General features: G+C 40.7%; 1 protein-coding gene across 1 annotated transcript in view; it reads right to left on the bottom strand.

The window, feature by feature from the left end:
- Positions 1-21,986, bottom strand: part of LOC26526371 (lachesin) — a 182,502-nt gene that overhangs the window by 126,963 nt on the left and 33,553 nt on the right. Inside the window, exons 2-3 of the mRNA XM_015157306.2 lie at positions 19,924-20,166; positions 13,202-13,320 (exon numbers count right to left, since the gene is read on the bottom strand). Of these exons, the coding sequence (XP_015012792.2) occupies positions 13,202-13,320; positions 19,924-20,044 (240 nt within the window). The 5' untranslated portion in view covers positions 20,045-20,166. The remainder of the gene's footprint in view (positions 1-13,201; positions 13,321-19,923; positions 20,167-21,986) is intronic.

Raw genomic sequence — 21,986 nt, 5'->3', positions numbered from 1 at the left:
AACTACTCTAAGTTCTTAATTGTTGCACCGATGTTAATCGATGGAATTATTCTCTTAAACTAAACCTAAATATTTCGCTGTTCTTCGGCGGAGTTTCGGATTTTCGACTGCGCGGTCGATTAGGTGTCGTGTCAGCGACTTTGCGACCTCTTGACGACGGCCACTTGTTGTCGGCGTGATCCGGCAGAGTATTGAGCACTGCACCACGGACTGCGTATTCAGCAGTTTCTGTCCTTCGCGTTCGGGCCTTTCCGTCCGGTCTGCAACTTGGCAATTTCGCAATATCTTCGTTGCGCGTGCTAACTCTTCCCTCCTTTAAATGGTCGTTGTCCCGGCGGCCTCTTGCTTCTATGCCGTCACCGCTCTTTGATTTGGTACGCCGATTAGCTATCCAAATCAGACGGCTAAGCCAGATGACGCAGGCTAGAACTAGCACGATTTAGGAGTAGCCGACGAGAGATCCCAACAGGAACCTTTCCTTTATAGCTCCGATGTGATGGAGGTTTCTCAGGCTCAGCTCGTGTAATAGAGGGAGGCTTAGTCGGTCTTGGTGTGAAGTGACATTCACCAAGGTCATGGCCGCCAATGCAGGTTTTTTTCTTGAGCTTCCTTTCATAATTTTGAAAAACGCTTACACTAGATACTTCTAATATTTCAATGATTATGATTATTTCTGCATTATGATGATTAGTTTCGCATTAGGATTTTTTTCCGAGATGACGAAAGTGAGTGGTGGTCGATGTAGACGCGCAATTCTTTTACACCGTATATGTAATTACGAAGGTTGTTAATCGTCCAAACTATAGCGTGAAGCTCTCGCTCGTTGGTTGCAAAATTTGTATCGTTATCACGCAGCGTGCGCGATATCATTGTAATTGGGCGCTTATCTTGAGATAATACGGCTCCAAGTCCGTACCCAGATGCATCCGTCGTTAAGTCGAACGGTTTTTTAAAGTCTGGGTATGAAAGAAGAACGTCTTCTGATGACAGATGTCGTCTTCTTAAATGTTGTTTTTTGTTCTTCAGTCATATTTATATTGATTTTTTTTAACTGATACTTCCTTGGTTTCCCGTTTTCGCCTTTAAGGATTCCCGTTAGGGGGCCTGCGATTGACGCGAAGTTCTTGATAAAACCCCTGTAAAAGATTTTTTGGCACGGGGAACTCCTCACCTTTTCAGGTGAGGTTCGGAGACCCCCTTTTTTTTGAAAAACTTCGACTTTCCTTGAGATACCCTCATGCCTGCTTTGAGCAGCTTTCCGAGGACCCACTGTATGCCTTTGACATGGTCCTCTTTAGTTTTTGAGAAAATAATGACATCGTCGACATACACGTAGCATATCTTCGAGATTCCTTCTCTTAAAACGTCATCTAAAGATCTCCGAAAATTACTTGGGGCGTTCTTGAGCCCGAATGGTAATCTGCAAAACTCGTATTTGCCATTGTTTTTTCTCGGTCTTTCTCTGCTAACTCGATTTGGTGAAAGCCCGCTTTAAGGTCGAGTATTAAGAAATATTTTGACTCGCCCATATTTGACAATATAGTCGAGATCGAAGGAATAGGGTACTTATCATCCACGGGATTTTGGTTCAACTTTCTAAAGTCGATAACCAACCGTTTCCAACCGTTTTGGTCAAATCCCTTTTTGTCTACAACCCAAGTCGGGTTGTTATAGGGCAATCGGGATTGCCTTATTACGCCATTCGCTAGAAGTTGCTTAACCTCCGCGTTTACGAATTCCGTTACGCCCATGGGGTGCGGGTATGATTTAGAGTATACCGGCTCCCCGTCTGTTGATATACGGAGATTTTACCATAAAAAATTGCAAACGTCGTCTGTGTCGAAGTCGTCTTCTATTTGTTCAACCCTCTCTTGTGCCATCTGGTTATATTCTTCCTCTTCTGACCTCTGTTCTGGCATATAGTTAATTTTTTGTTGAGTCCGTGTGGACTGGACCCTTTGCCAAGTAGTAGGCTGCCTGAACCGAGATGAGTTATCTACCTGAATCGGGTGGGGGCGGCTGGCTCTGAGTGTTTCCCACATACGGACGAGACTGCTGCCTAAGCGAGCAGGTTTGATGGTTTCCTGCCCTTTGGGTTTGGATTTTTTTCAATTGCCCCTAGATTTTGACCATGCTCATAGTTATATGAATTTTGCTGTAATGGATTTCTCCACCCGAATGGTCGTTGAGTGTTTGGTTTGTTAATTTTTTCTTCGTTATGCCTGGCGAAACTAGCCTCGAACACACTCCTATCATTGCTTGTTTCGGCCTCTTGGGGCAGGGCTGAGGCTGTTGGCAGTGATTTTTTTGGACTTGACACGACCGCATGCAGCGCGTCGTTTCGGAACTGTTCATTTAACAGTGAGTCATTACGATTTTGTTTGTTAGAATTGTTAATTTCTTTTCTACTTCATCGTAATACCTGAGTAACAGCAAATCCCATTGCCTTGAATGGCTCAGTTCCTGCTGAATTACATGTGTCGGGGTTTTGTCCGCATATGTAAAGTCGAGGCGTGCCAGTATGGCATCAAAGTTTAATACTGTATTAAATTAAGCCAATACGGCCCTCTTACTTTATTTCTGTCGGCTGCTGCCATTATAAGGCTCGAAAACCTTGTAGGCCGCCTTTGCCGCCTGCCTCCAAGAAACGTAATTTTCCTGTTTCCCTTCGAATTCCGGGACAGATTTTATTATATCTAGAGGCTCACAACAGTCCACTCCTGGTAGGATGGTAATTTCTTTGAATGCTTCCACTTGAGGGGTGTTTTTTTAATAATTTCAACTCCCCCCATTTTTTGTCGATCTAAGGCGGCGCTGATGGCTGCCTCCATACTAGCGATTTGGTCGTGCTCCATTTTTTGTTTTGTTGAGTACTTCCCGCGATTGCAAAATCTAACGCACTTTTCCTTAATGGCTTACTGCGTATGTCCCTGCTTGTTGTTGCTCTCTCTACTAAGACCGCTTCGGGTTTCCTTAGCCTTGTTGCTAGCAGATTTTTATACTCCTGAATTATGTCTTCCTCTAACGAGTCGCTATTGTCGTCTCTGGGCATGAGTTAATTTGAAGAAGAAAGAAATTTCTTCGCTTGCGAAAAACTTGTATAAAATGTTCTGTGTATTTTTGTAAAAAAATAGTTTAGAATATTGTCATTCTCTTCCCTGTGTATCAAGGAAAAAAGGCCGGTTGTGGGCAATTGTGAGAAAATTCGACTGGTTGCTAGAAAAACGAGAACGGAAAAAAAATGTCCAGTGTATTTTTTTTTAACTTGTAAATGTTTCATTGTTTTCTTTTATTTTTGCCAGTATTCGTTTCCACGCACCAGAAATTAGATGGAATCTTTTTCATTATTATTTTGCACTCACGCGTTTTTATTTTCGCACCCCTCTATACTCTATTTTAGCCTCTCACAGATTTGGGAAGAGTCAGCACTTTACACTTACTATTAACAGTTTTTTTTTTTTTTTTACCAATTCCATAAATGTTTTTTTTTTAATTAATTTATTTATTAATTTTTTTTGACAAAAAGCCCGCTTACATATTATTATTTTTTCCTTCGAATTAGTTATTATTGAAATTGTCTGCTGCCGGCTGTATTCTCCCTCGGAGGGGGGCGATGGTATTCCCTCAGCTCCCAGCGATCAACTTTCCTTTCCCTCGGTGGAAGGCGAGGGGTACTCCCTACAGCTCTCTTGCGCCTTGCTCAGTTTCCTTCGGAGGGGGGCGAGGGCATTCCCTGCAGCTCCCTTGTTTTTTTTCGTTCTGTTGTGCTATTTTGCACTGCCGTGGGTGTTCGGCCGTTGGGCGCCAATTACTAGATTGCTCTTTATTCTTTATTGAATCAAATTATTAGATTGGTCTTTATTCTTTATTGCTTCATAACTACTCTAAGTTCTTAATTGTTGCACGGATGTTAATCGATGGAGTTATTCTTTTAAACTGAACCTAAATATTTCGCTGTTCTTCGGCGGAGTTTCGGATTCTCGAATGCGCGGTCGATTATGTGTCGTGTCAGCGACTTTGCGACCGCTTGTCGGCGTGATCCGGCAGAGTATCGAGCACTGCACCACGGACTGCGTATTCAGCAGTTTCTGTCTTTCGCGTTCGGGCCTTTCCGTCCGGTCCTCTACTTAGCAATTTCGCAATATCTTCGTTCCGCGTGCTAACTTGTATACTTAATTTTTCCGGAAGCAGTTTTTTTACTTTCCCTAATTAATCCCTGATTAAGCATTTCCTCTACTCTACTGTCAACTTCATTTTCATGCGTTTGAGCAAGTGGGTAATGTTTTGAATAAATTGTGTTGTATTTAGTATGTGTTTATTGGTTTTTGTAAATATTAGTTCATATCCTTCTTTATATTGAAGATTTTTAAATTTATTTAATAAACCTTTCAACTTTAAAGTTTCCTCCTGATTTAGGTGATCTAATCGAAACAGTGGAAAATCTATTTTTTGTATTGAATCCTGGCCTGAATTTTTAATTGGTTCTGGTTTTTTTTAATATAAAATATTTTTTAGTTATTTCCCTGGGTAGTCCCACGCCGCAGTCCGACAGGAAGGGGTGATGACGTCAGTCCGACTTGGCCGGCCTCTCGATCAGGGAGAGGAGCGGGGATCTTCTCTGCTCGTGATGCGCAACGTTTCGTTGCGCAGCTTGGTATAGGTTTAGTATATGTTGGGAGAACTTTCTCCGTTATTGACTGCCCTTAAGGCTAGCCAACCAATATAAAATATGCAGCCTTCGCTGGAGTAGGTTTCTTGAGCGAGTGCTCTTTATTATAATTGAAATCAAACTGAAACTTTTATTCTATTTTACAAAAGCTGATCGCGGCCGGTAAGCCGACCGACAGCTCGTCCAGCAAAGTGCTGACACTAGCAGAAACAGCATATCTCCCCATACTAGGGAGACCAATAAGAACCAGGCACGAACCCTAGAGGCGTTTATGCTGAATCTGCATATAAAATGTTAGGGTAACAACCCGGGACTTATATCGACTTAATTTTACCCATTAACAGTGTTAACTACTCCCCCCTTAGGAATATGACCGTCCTCGGTCATCTGGAACTTGTCAACGACCTGTTGTATTTCCCTCGCATCTCGTCTCCTCCTCAGTACCAAGATGAGCTGATTCCCACGCCGACCGCAAACCAAATGTCAGTAGTTCCGACCTATTTCACTTCCTCCTTAAGGCTTTGGATAACCTCCAAGTTTTCGTTGTTAATCCTTTGGAGAAGTGGTATGCTCAGCCTGGGATCGTGGCCGATGATATAAAGCAATGGGAATGCAGCCATGTCCGGTGTTTTCTTTATGGCTTCACGTTAGTTGACGTATTTGGTGCCGTTAATGAAAGCCACTCGCTCATTCGCTCGAACATAATTAGATGTGAGCCGTTGGTTTCTAATTCGGGGCCATCGTCAGTGCTGACCTTAACTTGGCACTCGTTGGTTATTATTACGCTGCGTTATTACTGGGCTGCGTTTTGCATAGTGCTGTGCTCCCCGCATGCAGGTCTCGAGCGCAGGTATCGTGGGTAGCCAGCTTACAGTACGTAAGTTGTTGCTACGCAATCGGTGACTGCCAGGACGTCGTTGTTGCACTCTGCTACTATGTTGTCCGTTAGTTGCAGAATAATGTGTTGATGGGATACAGGGAAAATGGTGACCTTTTTACAAGTGGCTTTAATGTTAGGGTATGAAATTATCACATGGATAAAACTATCGGACTGAAGGACTTTAATGTTAGATTAAGCTTATTACGGGGACAGTTGTGGGGTGATCAATTAATACAGACTTCAAATCATTATGGTTAAGAATGGCCTGGTTTATAATATTGTCTTTAGCCAGTGTGACGGTAAGCATTAAATTTTTGATTTCGGTAATTAATATTCTGTTCCTTGCCAAGAGTACCTCGTACAAGTGAGGAGTGTTATCCATATTATTTTGTTTCGCTAATATGATTTTATTGGTTGCTTCTGTTAATTCGTTAATTTTTTCCTGGGTCTGTGTATTTATGACCACCTGTCTATTATTTGACTCTATTAATCTAGATTCAGACATTTTTAACATTTCAAAATCGCCGGCATCTGGGGTGCCCGCTATTACTTTCAGTGCTGTGCCTAGGAAGTTTAGACTTCTGGCAATCCCGTGATGCACTTTCAATACGGTCAATAAACTTCTGAGATGTTCGGTATCGACGTCTAACAATTTTCGCATATGGGACTCTGGGAAAAGCTCGGACAACCTAGAAGTCTCTTCTATGATCATTTCGAATTCGGACAAGTTACTAGAGTGCCTAAGTCAGTTTCTCTGCTCCCACACCAGTGCAACACCATCTGTTATGGGGATATAGTTAGCATGAGAGTAATTCGTAACTCTAGCGTTAACTATAGTTAACGTAATTAATATAATTCCGGCAATCCTGTAAGAAAGCGGAAGGTTAAATTAAATGTGCATCTAATAAGTATGCTAAAATACAAGGCGCAGGAATAAAGGTATACAAATTGTGGGAGATGTAGATTTCAGAGGGATTTTTATCTAAGGTTGTCATCATGGAGCACCCTCCCTCTAATAAGGATAGACGTTTCCATGTCTGCTTCTACACGTTCTTCTGTGTAGAGTGTGGTTAGCTTATTCCCTAACCTTTTGTTTTTTTTGAGGTAGACCTTTTCACCCACCTCAAAAATTCTGTTATGCCTAGTAGGGTTACACCTATCTAGGTTAGCCTGTTGCGCGTTTGTGATACTGGTATTTATTGCCAGTCTCTGAGCGTCGTTGGCGTTGTCGTTCGACGGTGTCGTCAAATTTTAATGCACCTAGCTATCTCCTTAAGTGTGCTGTGGAATCGTTACACTTGCCCTTTGGAGCTGCTGTGTAAAGGGGTTCATTGAAGATGTCAATGTCATATTGGTTTTCCAATAACGAAATTATGGTCTCCGAATTGAAGGATGCCTCATTATCGCAGTATATTGATTTGCTGTTTGGAAAAAAATGTACCAATCGTAGTAAGGGGCTGCGTTCGTCAATAATAGCCCTAGGGGTTAATGGCTGTACTATGGCGAACTTTGAGAACTTATCCACAAAGGTTAAGAATAACTTTATATCCGTGGAGTAGATGTCCATATGTAGCATTTCGCCCGCATATGAGGGAATTGGGGTGACACCCAGTTCTTGCTTCTTGAGGTGCCTGTTGTACTTAGCCTTGTACTTAGCAATTTATAACCACATCGCTGGCGAGTTTTGTCATATTTGGAAAATAGTAGTCATGAAGGACTTGCTTAACATTTTCCTGGGCAGCCCTATGGGCGCGGTTGTGCTCGCATGTGATAATTTCCCTATGCTCATTAGCATCTGTGATATCATTCACGAAGTTTTTGCAATGCCAAAACTTGGTTGCTGCGAATTCCGTAACCAAGGCATGCTGGATGCATGCTAAAGTGGGGAGGTTGCAGTAAATAGCATTGACAACATTTACGTTTACAACTTCTTTAATCGATCCTAGCAGCGAGTCTTTATTATCAAAGTTTGATAATGTGTCGGTTTTTGTTTCCAAAAACAATAAAATCTCGCCGTGAGGGCTGGCCTGCCTCCTCCAGGATTATTTGATTCCTGTAGCAGTTTAAAGGTTTATCGGTGGTTTCGACCGTGTAGGTCAGCGACAGTTCACTGTGCACAGTGACTGCGTCAGAATGGGGTTCATTTTCCAAGGCTTTAATTTTTTGACGGGACAAGGCGTCGGCCACAAAATTTTCCTTTCCAGGTTTATAAAACACTTTGGCGTCGATAAACGCTTTCCATCGTTTTATTTTGGCGTTTGTATTCCGCTCGGACACGGAGAAGGTGAGCGGCTGGTGGTCCGTAAAAATCCGGATTTCTCTGGTGCCATATAGGCACTTTTTGCAATTTCCCAATAGCCCATACAATGTAGTATGTTGCTTGTAACTCCCTTTCGTTTGTTGCGTAATTAATCTCGCATTCTTTTAATGTGCGAGATATCATTGTCATTGGGTATCGTCAAATTCAATAGCGACCTCTTTTGACAGTGCCATTCTCTCCCTTAAGTATGGAAGTAAGTGGTCTAGCTATAGAAGCGAAGCCAATCCAAGAAAAGACCTGAGGCTGAACAAAGTTTTTGGTTCAATGTACTCTTGTATGGTTTTTACCTTTTCCGGATCTGTTTTGGCTCCGTTTGATGTGACAATAAAACCTAATGCTGTTGAATGCCATCCTTTAACAGCTGTTTGATTTCTGTGTTAACAAAATCCGCTGCTAGGATAAGGGTATAGCTTCGAGTATACGGGTTCGTTAGTTTCCGTACGAATTGTGGCAATGATCGAGGTTTTAAATGGAAGCGCCTCGTTAGAGTGCAAAAACACTTGTTTCCTCTTAAGGATCATTTTTTTAAACTCAGCTTTTACTGAACTTTGGACTTCCACGTCATCGATATTTGTGAAGTTCACAGTATCGCATTCGTGGTATTTTAACTTTTTAGATACATTTCCATACCTTGCGCTGTTGGGTAGATCTAATGCCGCTCCGGCCTGCGTTAGAAAGTCGAAACCTATTATGGCATCAAATGTACTAATAGTGTCAAGTAAAAAGAAAGTGGCCGTTAGGCATTAAGCATTTTCTGTTTACTCTACTGGAGCCATGAATGGAACTCACAGTGAATGGGGAGTCGACAAGAGTTATGTTTTTCAGCAGGGGCTTTACATAATTTTTTGCCACTCCGGTATCTATGAGAATTTTTAAAACTCTCCCCGCCAGCCTTCGTTCAATGAAGGGCAAGCAGGACCTTCTTTTAAAAAATTAATTATGTCATTAATAATGTCATGTAGCCGCGAACATACTTCGTTCGATACTGGCCTCTGCCTCTCTTGCTAATGCCAGAGCTGCTGGCAGGTCTTTGGGCTGTGCTGGAAACACAACAGCCCTTAGGGATTTTTTTAGACCTGAAATAAATACATGTAGGGCATCAGCCCTGCATTAGGGTTTGCTCGCCCTGACGGACAGACTCAAGACCCTAATAGGCGCAAGGATGTTTTGTCTGCATAGGAGCAGTCTAGTCTAGCCAAAATGGCATGAAAAGTAAGCACTGTGTTATGTGAAACTAGCAGCGCGCGCGCTGGGTCTTTAATTTTGTTTCTAATAATTGTAACGGCTTGGTAATGTCTGGATAATCCCTGAATAATTCAAAAGCATCCGTGGCCGATTGCCTCCATGCCACGTATTCATCCTGTATACCAGTTAATTCTGGAATTGACTTCACAATGTGTAAAGGTGTATCACACGGTGTTGCTCCCGGTTTTACAGCTACCCTCTGGTAGGTTTCTACCTCTGGCGCTTCTACACGCAAATTTATTAACTTTTGATTAACAGCATTGATTTTCCCCGCAAATCTGCCTCTGTTCTTGATTAAACAAAGCCGCCTGAATTAACATTTCAATTTGGGCAGCGTTCATGGTGTATGTGTTATTTTCTGTCAGTGCTACTGGATTTCTGATGGTCTCTCGGACGAACTCCTCTTCTCTATCACTTTCCAATTTGCGATTAGTTTCCCTATATGGGCCTGGGAAACTCATAAGGCCATTAACTGGTTAACACTAAACACAAGTATAGAGAGGCCGAATATTTTAATTCGACAGAAATTAATTTGACTGTGGTATATTAATATTAATAACCGAGTGCTTGGCGTCTGAAATATTTATTTAGCGACGGCTGGTATTATTTTGCTTTATTTGCGAGTCACATTTACAATAGCACTTTATTTAAATTTTATATGTTAAGATTTTTGGTGAATAATTTGTAGGGATTTTTGTTATTTTTCCCTGTTTAATTGAAGCTTTATTAACTTTGATCAGCCCACTTACATTCTTGGGGGTCGTGAAATCTTCTTTAGTTGGGTGCCAATTATGATCATCATGTATCCTTTATAAGCAGAACACTTAATGAACACGAATTAAATTACAGCTCTATCGAAAAAGAATTACTCGCCATAGTTTGGGCAACAAAAACCTTTCGACATTATTTACAAGGACGACAGTTTATCATTGCTAGTGACCATCAACCTCTTAGATGGCTGCATACCTTAAAGGAACCGAATGCTAAGTTACAAAGATGGAGACCTAAATTAAACGAATACCAATTTAAAATTGATTATATTAAAGGGAAGGAAAATTCAGTTGCCGATGCATTATCAAGAATTAAAATTGAAGAAAATCATCATAGTGAAGTTACTCAACATAGTGCAGAAGAAGACAATAGCAACCTTATCCATTTAACAGATAAACCAATAAACAATTTCAAAAAACAAATCATGCAATTTGGCTAAAACAGAACATAGAAACACCAAAATGTCTTTTAAAATCACAACTAATCCCGAACATTGCCGAGACAAATTTGTGGTAGATATTTATTGATCTGAGGGAAAACATTGCATTGATATTTATTCTAAGTTCGCTACACTTGAGCAAATTAAAACAAAGGACTGGATAGAATGCAGGAACGCATTAATGCGCATTTTTAATCAGCTAGGTAAACCCAAATTACTAAAGGTAATTTGCTACAAATTACTACACAGAGACGGAGCTTTCCCCAGCTTGATCTTAAAGCGATGGCTTGAGGCAGAAGGAATCGAATTGGAACTCAACACGGCAAAAAATGGTGTAGCAGACGTCGAAAGACTACATAAAACAATAATTGAAAAAATCCGTTTAATCAATTCATCTGATGACGATGAAGTAAAATTAAGCAAGGTAGAAACAATCCTTTACACATACAACCATAAAATTAAACATTAAACACGACTGGACGAACACACCTGCTCAAATTTTCTTATACGCTGGGCATCCAATATTAGACAAAAGAAAATAGATAAAATAAATGAAGATCGACCAAAATTTATTATTGACACTAAATACAGAAAAGGTCCAATTCAGAGAGAAAAATTAGAAAACCCATTTAAACCAAAAAAAAAAAAATGTATGAAGACCAATGTATGGATGAAGACCATTACAAAATCACTAATGGAAATAGGGATCCAAATACTACAAAACACAATATAAGAAACAAAAGATAACTAATACCATTAAACTTCCACAGGAACCTTGTGTATAATGTTGTTTCTATTATTCACCACGGGACACAGTCAAAAAATTCAAATAACCAACCCAGATTCCGACCTTGGCAACTTACTCTTCTCAAGCAATCCAATGCAAATACTAGTAGTATTGAACATCACTGTCTAAGAATTAATCTAACGGAAATCAATGTCATCACTGATTCTCTTGGTAACAAAATCTCAGACTCACCTAGAATGAAATTTTTGTATAATAAACTACTGAAATAATTAAATGGTTTAACTATTCATCAGCAAAACAGGCAGAAACGTGGACTATTTGACATAATAGGTTAATCTTTTAAATTTCTTTTTGGCACACTTGATGAAAATAATAGGGTGCAAATAAACAAAAAAAATAGATCTAATTGCAAAAAATTCAATTCAACTTCATAAACTAAGTGATGTCATAAATTTAATGAATGAAGGACTGCAGAAGCTTACTAACTATGAAAATAACCGTAATAGTATTGACACACTCGTTTATGAACTTATGCAGTTTACTGAATACATAGAAATGGGCATGCAAATTTCACTTCTTGGACTTCTTATCCAAAATTACTCAATTACGACAAGTTTAAAAGCATTAACAGCCAGAATATACTTTTCATCAAAACATCAACTTGGATTGACCACACAAATAACGAAATATTACTCATTTCACATATCTCTAATCCCTATTAACCAAAAAACCATTAACACCATTAAGATAATTCCCTATCCTGACCATAATGGGTATCAATCAGACTATTCAGATCAACAAACATATTTTGAAGATGAGAATAAAATTTATAATCAAGACAAAAAAGAAGTTAACATCGAATGCATTAAAAATATAATCGTACGAATCCAATTTGTAATTTTATACCAATTCTCTCAAGGGAAATTTTCCAATACGTTGAACCAAATAATATATTATATAATACTTACATGGATGTTAACTGAGACTACAATCACACAAAATTGTCAAGAATTATATGGGCATATACAAATAAATGGAGGCAAAATTATAAGAATGAAACAATGTAATGTTAAGATTGGAAATGTTATGTTTAAGTGCAATTTCCGAAAAGTCCAGCATTTGATTAAACTCTATTGTATTTACCGATTAATGTCACTAAGATAAAAAATGGTAGAACATAATGACGTTTTAAAACTAATTTCAGAAAATAATTCATTTTATATAACAATAATTTATATAACAATATTAATTGTAATTATTGTTATTAGAATTTTTCTTGTCCTATCAGAAATTTCTACACTAAATCCAGTAATTTAATCCAGTATTTATAACTTAGAAAACAAGAAAAAAATGGTTGATGAAACTCAGGATCAGCTGATCCATGGGATTTAAATGGACCTGCGAATTAGAGATTGCTGATGTCATAGCACGCCAGATCGGAAACGGAGCTCTAGGCCATGATGTAATTTGCAATACCTCTTTAAACTCTATTGTAAGATTGCAAAAGTTCCCTTCTCAGAGAAAGCTAGGGGGCATTACGGCACCTCAGATATAGTTAAAATATAAATATTATAATATAATGATAATAATAATTATATTTACATTTTTCGTTCTTGATTAAAAAGTTAGAGGGTAAAATAATTTATCCAATTTCCGGCTACTTTTCGTGGTAATCTGTCATTCTCTTACTTTAATTTGTGTGGTTGTGGACTCCGTAACTTTCAACGTAGGTTCAGCGCATTTAGGTTCCGCCGGAAATGTTATGTCCTAAATACAACTGTAACCCTCTAGAGGTTGGCTCTTAAAGAACGAAAAAACACCAAGCCGATGAGAATTTTTCTTCAAACATTTTTTTGACTGCCTAACACTAAAGGCGAAATGGCTGAGAAGCGCATTGAAATATTACATCGGGTCGGGTTCCAAAAACCTTGCAATCCACCAGTAGGAAAATACACAAACAAATTTTTTTTATCCCACCATAAACATGAAAAACTTATTATGCATACTTTTGGACCGGAATTCATTTTAGCTAGGCGACAAGCCTATATAAATTTACAGATAAATTTAACATCTCATGCGGTGTTGTTCTTAAAATGTAAGTTTATTTTATGGAGAATTATCTTACTTACCCGATAATGACCCAAGTTGTCAACAACACAAGTAAATGATATGTCACGTCCTATGGGAACCGTTGTGTTACTTAGCTTTGACAAAAACTCTGGCCCAATTTCATCTGACTCGCCGTTTCCTTAAAGTGTAAATAATAAAAAAGTATAAATTAATAAATAGACTTAATGGACTTATATGTTTGGGGTTCAATACAAAAAACTAAATATGTCACTGCTGGAAACATAGATGATCTTTGTTGCACCGAAAATCAGTACACCCAAACCGAACAAGGTGTGTGCGGTTCAATTTAAAATAAAATATACACGTTTTTTATCCGTTTATAATAGGTTGGAAAATATCTCCCTTCCGCTTTTTCGCTCTTTATTCAATGCCTTATAAAAAGTGTTACAGTGATCGGATTTAGTTCAAATATGCGCCGTTTTGTTCGATAATCTGTTTCCATCTAGATGGCAACTTCATAATACCTCCCTCGTAGAAGCCCCCCTCCTTATTTGCGAAGAACTCGGACAGCCACTTTTCACAAGCCTCTTTTGAGTTCAACTTTACACCACCAAGGGCATTCGCCATGGACAGGAACAGGTGGTAATCACTTGGCGCTATGTCCGGGCTATATGGTGGATGCGATAAAACCTCCCATCCGAGCTCCCTTAGCTTCTGACGAGTCATCAACGAAGTGTGTGGTCCGGCGTTGTCCTGGTGGAACACTACACCCTTCCTGTTGGCCAATTCTGGACGCTTCTGGTCGATCGCCTGCTTCAAGCGGTCCAGTTGTTCGCAGTAGATGGTAGAATTAAGCGTCTGGCCATATGGGAGCAGCTCATAGTGGATGATTCCCTTCCAATCCAACCAAACACACTGCAAAACCTTCCTGGCCGTCAATCCCGGCTTGGCCACTGTTTGGGACGATTCACCGGCCTTCGACCACGACCGTTTTCGCTTGATATTGTCGTATGTGATCCATTTTTCGTCGCCAGTCACCATCCGCTTCAAGAATGGGTCGAGTTCGTTCCGTTTCAGCAGCATATCGCAGGCGTTGATTCGGTCCAGAAGGTTTTTTTGCGTCAAATCATGCGGCACCCAAACATTCTTCCGCCGGCTGGCTTATCCATGTCGTTTTCGTTTTCACCGGCTCTGAATCGTCGAAACCTCCGCGGTTCGAAGTGATAGAGTACCATCCCCCAAAACACCATTAATATCACGGAACGTTTCTCTGGCGGATTTGCCTTTAACGAAGGAAAACTTTAAAATAGCGCGAATTTCGGCGTTAGTGAACTCCATGTTTACACGTCTATAACTGTTGAACGCAATATCCAAACTAATAGCGTCGAAAACTAATAGCATGCATAGCGTCGTTTTGTAGGTTATGTCAAGACCTTTCAAATTATGTATAGTATTGCCAGATACGAGCTCTGTACCGCTTTGTACATAGCCGCGAAATTCAAAAGACAAAAAGGCGGAAGGGAGATATTTGCCAAACTAATATAATAACAACAGACTAACTATATCATAGGCAGCAATTGTTCTTGATCCTGATTGACAACATAGCGTGTTTGAAGGAGATGTTATGCAAACTAACCGGCAAGGTGTTTCGTCCTTATGGTTCAACAATAATTCTTTTCAGAGCATCTCTCTTGGGGTATAACTTTTAAAAACTTGTTCTTTTGAATTTTTAGATCAATCCAGTCTCTGGTTTAAAGACTTCTTTATTGATGGGCATCCTGTGCACTCACCTATTGCGCTTGCAAAAACTGCTATCGATCGTATAACGCATACTAATTGACTGACCGGTTACGTGTGCCTTACCGATATTTGTATGAATGTATAATTATAAAGAATCTTCATGGTGAAAAGGCAACATGCCATTGTTGTTTAAAAATGAAATACAATTCCTGAAACATAACGGAAGATTTGTACTTGGTGAATTTGAAACTGACGAAAATATTTATTAATAAATTGTGAGATGCCATTGTGTATTGCCAGTGTCTTTCGCTTAGCGATTTATCCCGGCAATCCCGCCTCTATTGCATTGCTGCTGTGGGGGGGGGGGGGGGGGGGGGGGGGATACCCTTTGCTCTTAGAGAACCGTTCACAGACGATGGGGTCTAAAGGCGTACTGCGTCATAGCTGTAAAGTCCTTTGTCTTGCTCCGTACGCATCCCAGTTCCTTTATCAAGGTGCCTAAAAAAAACTTACTGTCCGCTCTTGAATGAAACCTTAAGACTTTTGCGTAGCTTGTTGAGGTTTTTTTGTGATCATCGCCGTCGCTGTGATTCAAACATTCAGTGTTCAAATTGTTGCCGCTCCCAGATTCATGGTAGCCAGCGGCTCTGTTTTAAGGTGTTAAGGTGTTTTTATAACGGACAACAAGGTTCTCAAATGGTTTATATCGACGACTAGTAGTTTGCGCATATGCGACTGTGGAAAGGACTCGAACAATTTCTCTGTCTCATCTACCATACTGATATATTCTGAAAGGTTGCTCGAATGCCTCAAGTAATCACGTCGTTCAAACACCAGCACATCTCCATCTATGACGGGAATGCGTGAGAAAAGTCGGTAATCCGAGCATTTGTCACCGCTTGGGTGATGAGCGTTGTGAGGATGAACCTGCAATTCAAACATAGAGTGAGACCACGGTGTATTAACTTAAATCTGGCTTACTATTAAAAAATATGCCTTACAGCTAATTGGAAGTGGGGGAATCTATTTAAGGTTGTCCTTATGGACGACCCTCCCCTTAATAAGAACAGACGTTCCCAGGTCTGCCTGCACTGTTTATTCTGTGCACAATGGTGCTAATAGTCGGGGTTCACGACCTCCTCTAGCATTTCCAAAATGGTGCTTTTGTCGGCGAAATTGATTAAGTGGCGAGTTTTACTATGAAACAATACCAAGCTTCGCTTTAGTCGGAAACGTGATTCTTCTATAACAATTTGATTTCTGAAGCAGTTTACTGGTTGGTCTGTCGCTTCGACCGTGTAGGTCAGTGACAGTTCGCTGTGAACAGTCGCAGCGTCTGACGGAGGCTCACTTTGTAAGGCATTAACGTTCTGCCTGGAAAGAGCGTCAGCCACATGGTTGTCTTCACCCGGTTTGTATTTGATTTTTGCGCTATGATCATCAATATTTGCTTTCCACCTTTTAATTTTCGGATTTTGATTCCGATCGGACACCGCGAATGTAAACGGTTGATGGTCCGAATAAATTTTAATATCGCGAGTGCCGTATAGGTAGTGTTGTAACTTGCCTAAAGCCCACACTATGGCCAACAATTCTCTTTCATTCGTGGCGTAGTGTGACTCACTCTCTTTGAGGGTCCTAGAGATCATAGTGATGGGTCTTTTATCTTGTGATAGAACCGCCCCGATACCGTTCGCGGAAGCATCCGTCGTTAAATCGAATGGCTTCCTGACATCAGGGTATCTGAGAATTACATCCTCAGAAGCCAAGACATTTCTCAGCCTCTCGAATGCATCTCTCTGCAAATCACCGAACTCGCTAGGAGTCTTCTTGGACATGTGCTTGCTGACAGAGCTATTTCTTTATGGCCTTTACCTTTTCTGGGTCGGTTTTTGCACCTCCATTGGTGACAATAAATCCCAGATATTCAACGCTTTGCTTATAAAAGTGTGTCTTCTCGTTGGATACCTTCATGTTGGCATCACATAGGCTTTTTAAAACCCAATCTATGTGCCTAACATGGTCGTTTCATTTTCAGAAAAAATAATGACGTCATCTACGTAAACATAGCACGATTTGCCAATCTGCTCCCGAAAGACGTCGTCGATCGCTCTTTTATGCTTCCCGCATTCTTCAACCCGAACGGCAATCGACAAAATTCATACTTTCCGCCGTTCACCGAAAAGGAGGTCTTTTCACGGTCGTGTTCGGCCAAGGATATCTGGTGGTAGACGGACTTCAAATCTAACGTTGTGAAGTATTTGGCTTTTCCTAAGTTTGCCAGTATCATGGGGATGTTTGGCATTGGGTACTTATCAGCGATGGTTTTTTCGTTAAGTTTCCTAAAGTCTATAACCAAACGCTTATTTTTGTTCCCCAGTTCATCATAGCCTTTTTTGTCTACGGTCCATGTTGGATTGTTGTACAGTGACCTTGAGGTTCTGCGATTTCTCGGGTATAATTTGGAATATACCGGCTTATCATCGCTAGTGCGAATTATGGCAACAACGGAAGTGTTAAACGGCAGTGCCTCGTTAGAGGCTGAAAATGCCTTAGATCTGTTTGTTTCTAAACTCGGTTTTTACAGATTCCGTCGTCACACTTATGATGCTGCAGCTCTTCAACCACAGAACCATAGTTGATTGTGCCTTTCTCTGTGTCTAGCTTTTCTCCAACTTGAGCTAGGAAATCAAAACCAATAATGCCATCAAAAAGCGTTAAGGTGTCCAAAAGGAAAAAATCCGCTGTTTTCCCGAAAACGTTCATTAAACATTTCTGTTCAACTCTGTTAGCACCGTGGATGGAACTAACCGTGAAAGGGGATTTGACCGGCACTACATTCTTTAGCTCCTTTACGGGCTTGATGTAGTTTTTCGCCGCCCCTGTATCTATTAAGATATTTAATTTTCTCCCATGTAACTGGCGTTCAAAGAACGCTCCCTTCCCTACAAAATTTATTTGGTCACAACCGTCGGATTCTTCGTCTACTTCGGCGACAGCCGCTGCTGCCGTTCTATCATATACACTGCCACTTTCGTCGTCGACGCGTTGCATGGTATTCTGCAACCATAGATCCATGTCTTTTCTGGCCTCGAATATTCTCGCCCCTAGCATTAGCAGACTGACCGCTTCCAAGGGCGGGGGCTTGCCTGTGTTGTGTTACAGTGGAGCCTAACTCCATGGGTTCTGGTGACTGGTTAGGGCCATCGTTTGTGTTATTTTGCGGGAACTTATTTTGCTTTTTATAGTAATGGGGGTTTCTTCCTTGTCCATCCTCGGCCCTGCTACTTTTTCCTTGACCTTCCTGCGAACGGTTTTCGTTCTTTCGCTGCCCAAAGGTGAATGACTTTTCTTCCATCGCCCTTGCATACGTGGCCGCGAAGGCGATGTGCTCCATGCTCCCTAGCCAAAGCCAAGGCTGAGGTTAAATCTTTGGGCGCTATCCGGTTCATGTGTCATACCGATTTTGTACGTCACTAGTGTTAGTCGCTTTTCTACCTCGTCATAGTATTGCATCAAGGTAAGCTCGCCTTGCCTAACTGTTTCAAGACCCTGCCTAAGGACACGCAGCGACGTTTTGTCCGCGTATGTGCAGTCTAGTCGAGCAATGATGGCATCGAAATTTAGTACTGTGTTATGGGACACCAGTAGCGCTCTCGCTACCCCCCTGATTTTATTCCTGATAATTGTGACAGCCTGGTAGTGCGCCTCGCTCTCATTATACGACCTGAAAATTTCAAAGACGTCCATGGCTGATGCCGCCACGCCACATAATCTTCTTGGTCCCCCTCAAACTCGGGAATGGACATTACTATGTCGAGTTTTAAGTCACATTTAACGTGTGGCTTAAATTCAATTCTCTCATAGCTTCTACCTGCGGTGCTTCCACACGTCAGTTCTGCATTTGTTGCCTAACCTGATCTAGTTGGGTCTGAAATTATTCCATCAGCCTAGTTTCCTGCTGAGCTAGGGCCTGGTTAACGGCTCCTTCTATGATTGCCTGCAACTGAGCAGCGTCCATATCTGTATTATTGTTAGTCGTCGAGCGAAAACCTTGTTTTTCAAAATCCCACCCGTCGTCACTATCCTATTCTACCTTCACTTTTCTGTATTCGCCCGCCCAACTCATTTACAGATGGTTGGCACTTCGCACATATATTTTCTTCGAGCACAGTTTCGGTTTTCTCGAGGCGGCATTATTTACGTGTGCGAGAAATAGAAATCGACGAAAAACTTTTTCAAAAGAAAACGCTTGCGCAAAGGAATAATTTTATTTACTATTTACTATTTATTATTTATTCCTTTGGGCAGCAATAGCTCACAGTAATGCTGTATGCTGTATGCTGTATGCGGTATGCTGTAGAATTTGCTCTTGGTAAAAGTTTGCAATGCCAATTCTTGAAGGCTGCCGAATTGAATTCACTAATAAAACTTACATGGTTTCTCTTCTTAACTACGCTGTTAAGATACTCTAGGTTCGTAATTATAGTTGGGTGCCAATTAATTTATAAGTAGTGGATCAGGGGACGCTCCCCCGCTGCAGTCACTGTACTTTGGCCGGTTGGTCGATGAGCGTAGTCCACAGGTAGCGGGCGGTCGTTCCTCGCTCTAGTTGGAGATCGCTAAGAGCGTCTAGCCGGCTGGCTGTAGTTCCTATGTTAGAATAGGAAGATTATGTTGGAAGGGGAACTACCCTTCTTAACTGCTGGCCTAGAGACACAGTCAGCTTTCAAAATGATAGAAGATATTTAACGGCTGTTGCCGGAGTAATTAGCTCTTTATTATTAGAGGTCTCGCTTAGAACTTAATACAAAGAATATGGAAAATATGAATTTACCCTAACTCAAATGCATCACGCCATAAGCTCATGGTCGGCAAGCCGACTCAGCATTTATGCAGCGCAGTTCGGTACCCCGGCTACTGGGTGTCCGATTGCCGAAGCTACTTAGTTGCTAGGGCATTATAAACGTGAACTATGTAGCTGCTTTTATATTGGTCGCTCTATCAGTTGTTAACTTATATGTATATATTATATATTTACCATGTATTTGAGGCACGGCGTGGCATTCAATAATGATTATCACCTTGGTCAGAATTAAAACTATGCCACAAGCTACAACTCTTTCGCACATTTTTATCCAAGCAGTCTTTTTTTTCAACATATGAATATCAATGGCTTCAAAAATATTCAGGTACAATATAGACTTATAACTGCAGAATAAGTCATAGAAATTAGATGTGATCCCAAGATTTCATTTTTGTCTGTGGCATCCTAAAATAAAGCCTAAAATCGAAATTCATAATTAGTAGGTGAGCCAGGAAATTTTTTTTGGTAACTGCATTAATAATCTTTCTTATAATATAATAAGTTATTAAACAAGATAGAATGCTATAGTCGAATTCCCCGACTAATCAGCTAGTGAAAGTGCGAACGAGAAATTTCTTAATTTGCTGGAATAGAAATTGCGTAAAAAATAAAAAATGAAAAAGAAAAGGTTTTCAAACGTTTCGGCGTAACGTCTATGTCTCTGGAACTTGCATGCTTAATCTTAACGTTCTAGCTTTTATAGTTCCTGATATCGAGGCGTTCATACGAACGGGCAGACGGACAGACGGACGGACATGGCCGTATCGACTCGGTATATATCCTGATCAAAAATATATGTATAGACTTTATATGGTTGGAAACGCTTTCTTCTGTCTATTAAATACTTTTAAACGAATTTTGAATACCCTTTTACTCTACGAGTAACAGGTGTAAATATCAAAATATTTTTTTAAAGTGTAGGCGTGGCAGCTTTGGTCGGTTTGTGGGCGGTAGAGTGCGCGTGGCAACATCATTTAACAAACTTGCACTGCATCTATGTCTCTGGAGCCTGCATGCTAATTCTCAACTTTCTAGCTTCTATAGTTCCTGAGATCTTGACATTCATACGGAGGGACAGAGAGACGGAGAAGAATTAATATGAAGATGAAGTTGAGATGTGTCCGACAACCTAGGTCTTACGACGGCGCCCGAGTTAAGTCGTGTCCTCGTCTTAGTTGTGTTATTGAGTTAAAATAAATCCAACCTTCTGCTTTGGGTCCTCAAGAATAAGTGCATGTATATTTCTTTTCGGTTCTACGTGTAGGCTACAATTTGAGTGACGCTTGCTGCGAAACCCTTTACGCTACTCCATGGTCTGTCGATGTTTTCTGGCTGTTTTCATTGAATCCTGAGTTTCTACTTCTGCCTCCGGATTGAATGTTCTAATGGCGTGCCACTGTCCGGAGGGGTTTCGGTGGAGGTGAAGATCCAGCTAATTCGTCACCTATAACTCCTCCCCTCTCAAGGCGGAAAGACGGCCATAAAGTATAGTGATTTGCCGCTTTACTCAGCATGGTACTAAGAACCCACTAAAATTTGAGTTTATTGAGAGGATATTACAGGAAAGGACTTTTCCCGTATAACTAAACGATAGACGATGCATTTCTGAAAGCTTTCGAATTTTCAAAAGCTCTACTCTCAAACGATCCTATACATCAGTACCCAGACCTCTCTAAAAATTTCATATGGACAACGGACACAAGCAATTTTGACCTCGGAGTCGTCTTGTCTCAGGGCACACTAAAAAACAATAAGGCACTCTGCTTCGCCAGCAGAACTTTTAATGACACCGAGATAAACTACTCGATATTTCATATATTTGCTCGTAAGGAAGTTTACTATCGTGACGGATCACAAAGCACTAATTAGGCTAATGAATTTTAAAGAGCATAAATCTAAGATCATCCGATGGATGAGTACGAGTTCAAGATAGTTCACAAAAAAGGCTCCCAGAATGTCATAGCCGGCGCATTAAGGAGGACAGACGCCAACATGAACTACATCGAATCGGTTCCCGAACCTGCTCCTAGCCTCCCCAAATCCGACAAACCCCTCAACGATTTTAACGTTTAACTTACCCTAAAAGTTTGCCTAGATAACAAACACCTAACCGTTACACCCTTTTACACCCTTTATTTGACTTTAACGTTTGTGGGAACATACAGAAAAAACGATGAAACCAAATAAGCCATGCGCCATTCTTGCCGACGAAAACATTCCCAAAGTACTGGAACAAG

This window comes from Drosophila erecta, unplaced genomic scaffold (assembly GCF_003286155.1).
Source record: "Drosophila erecta strain 14021-0224.00,06,07 unplaced genomic scaffold, DereRS2 tig00000246-arrow-arrow-pilon, whole genome shotgun sequence".
Lineage (NCBI taxonomy): Eukaryota > Metazoa > Arthropoda > Insecta > Diptera > Drosophilidae > Drosophila > Drosophila erecta.
Note: the sequence above shows the minus strand (reverse complement) of the source record. Positions and strands in the feature narration are given on the sequence as shown.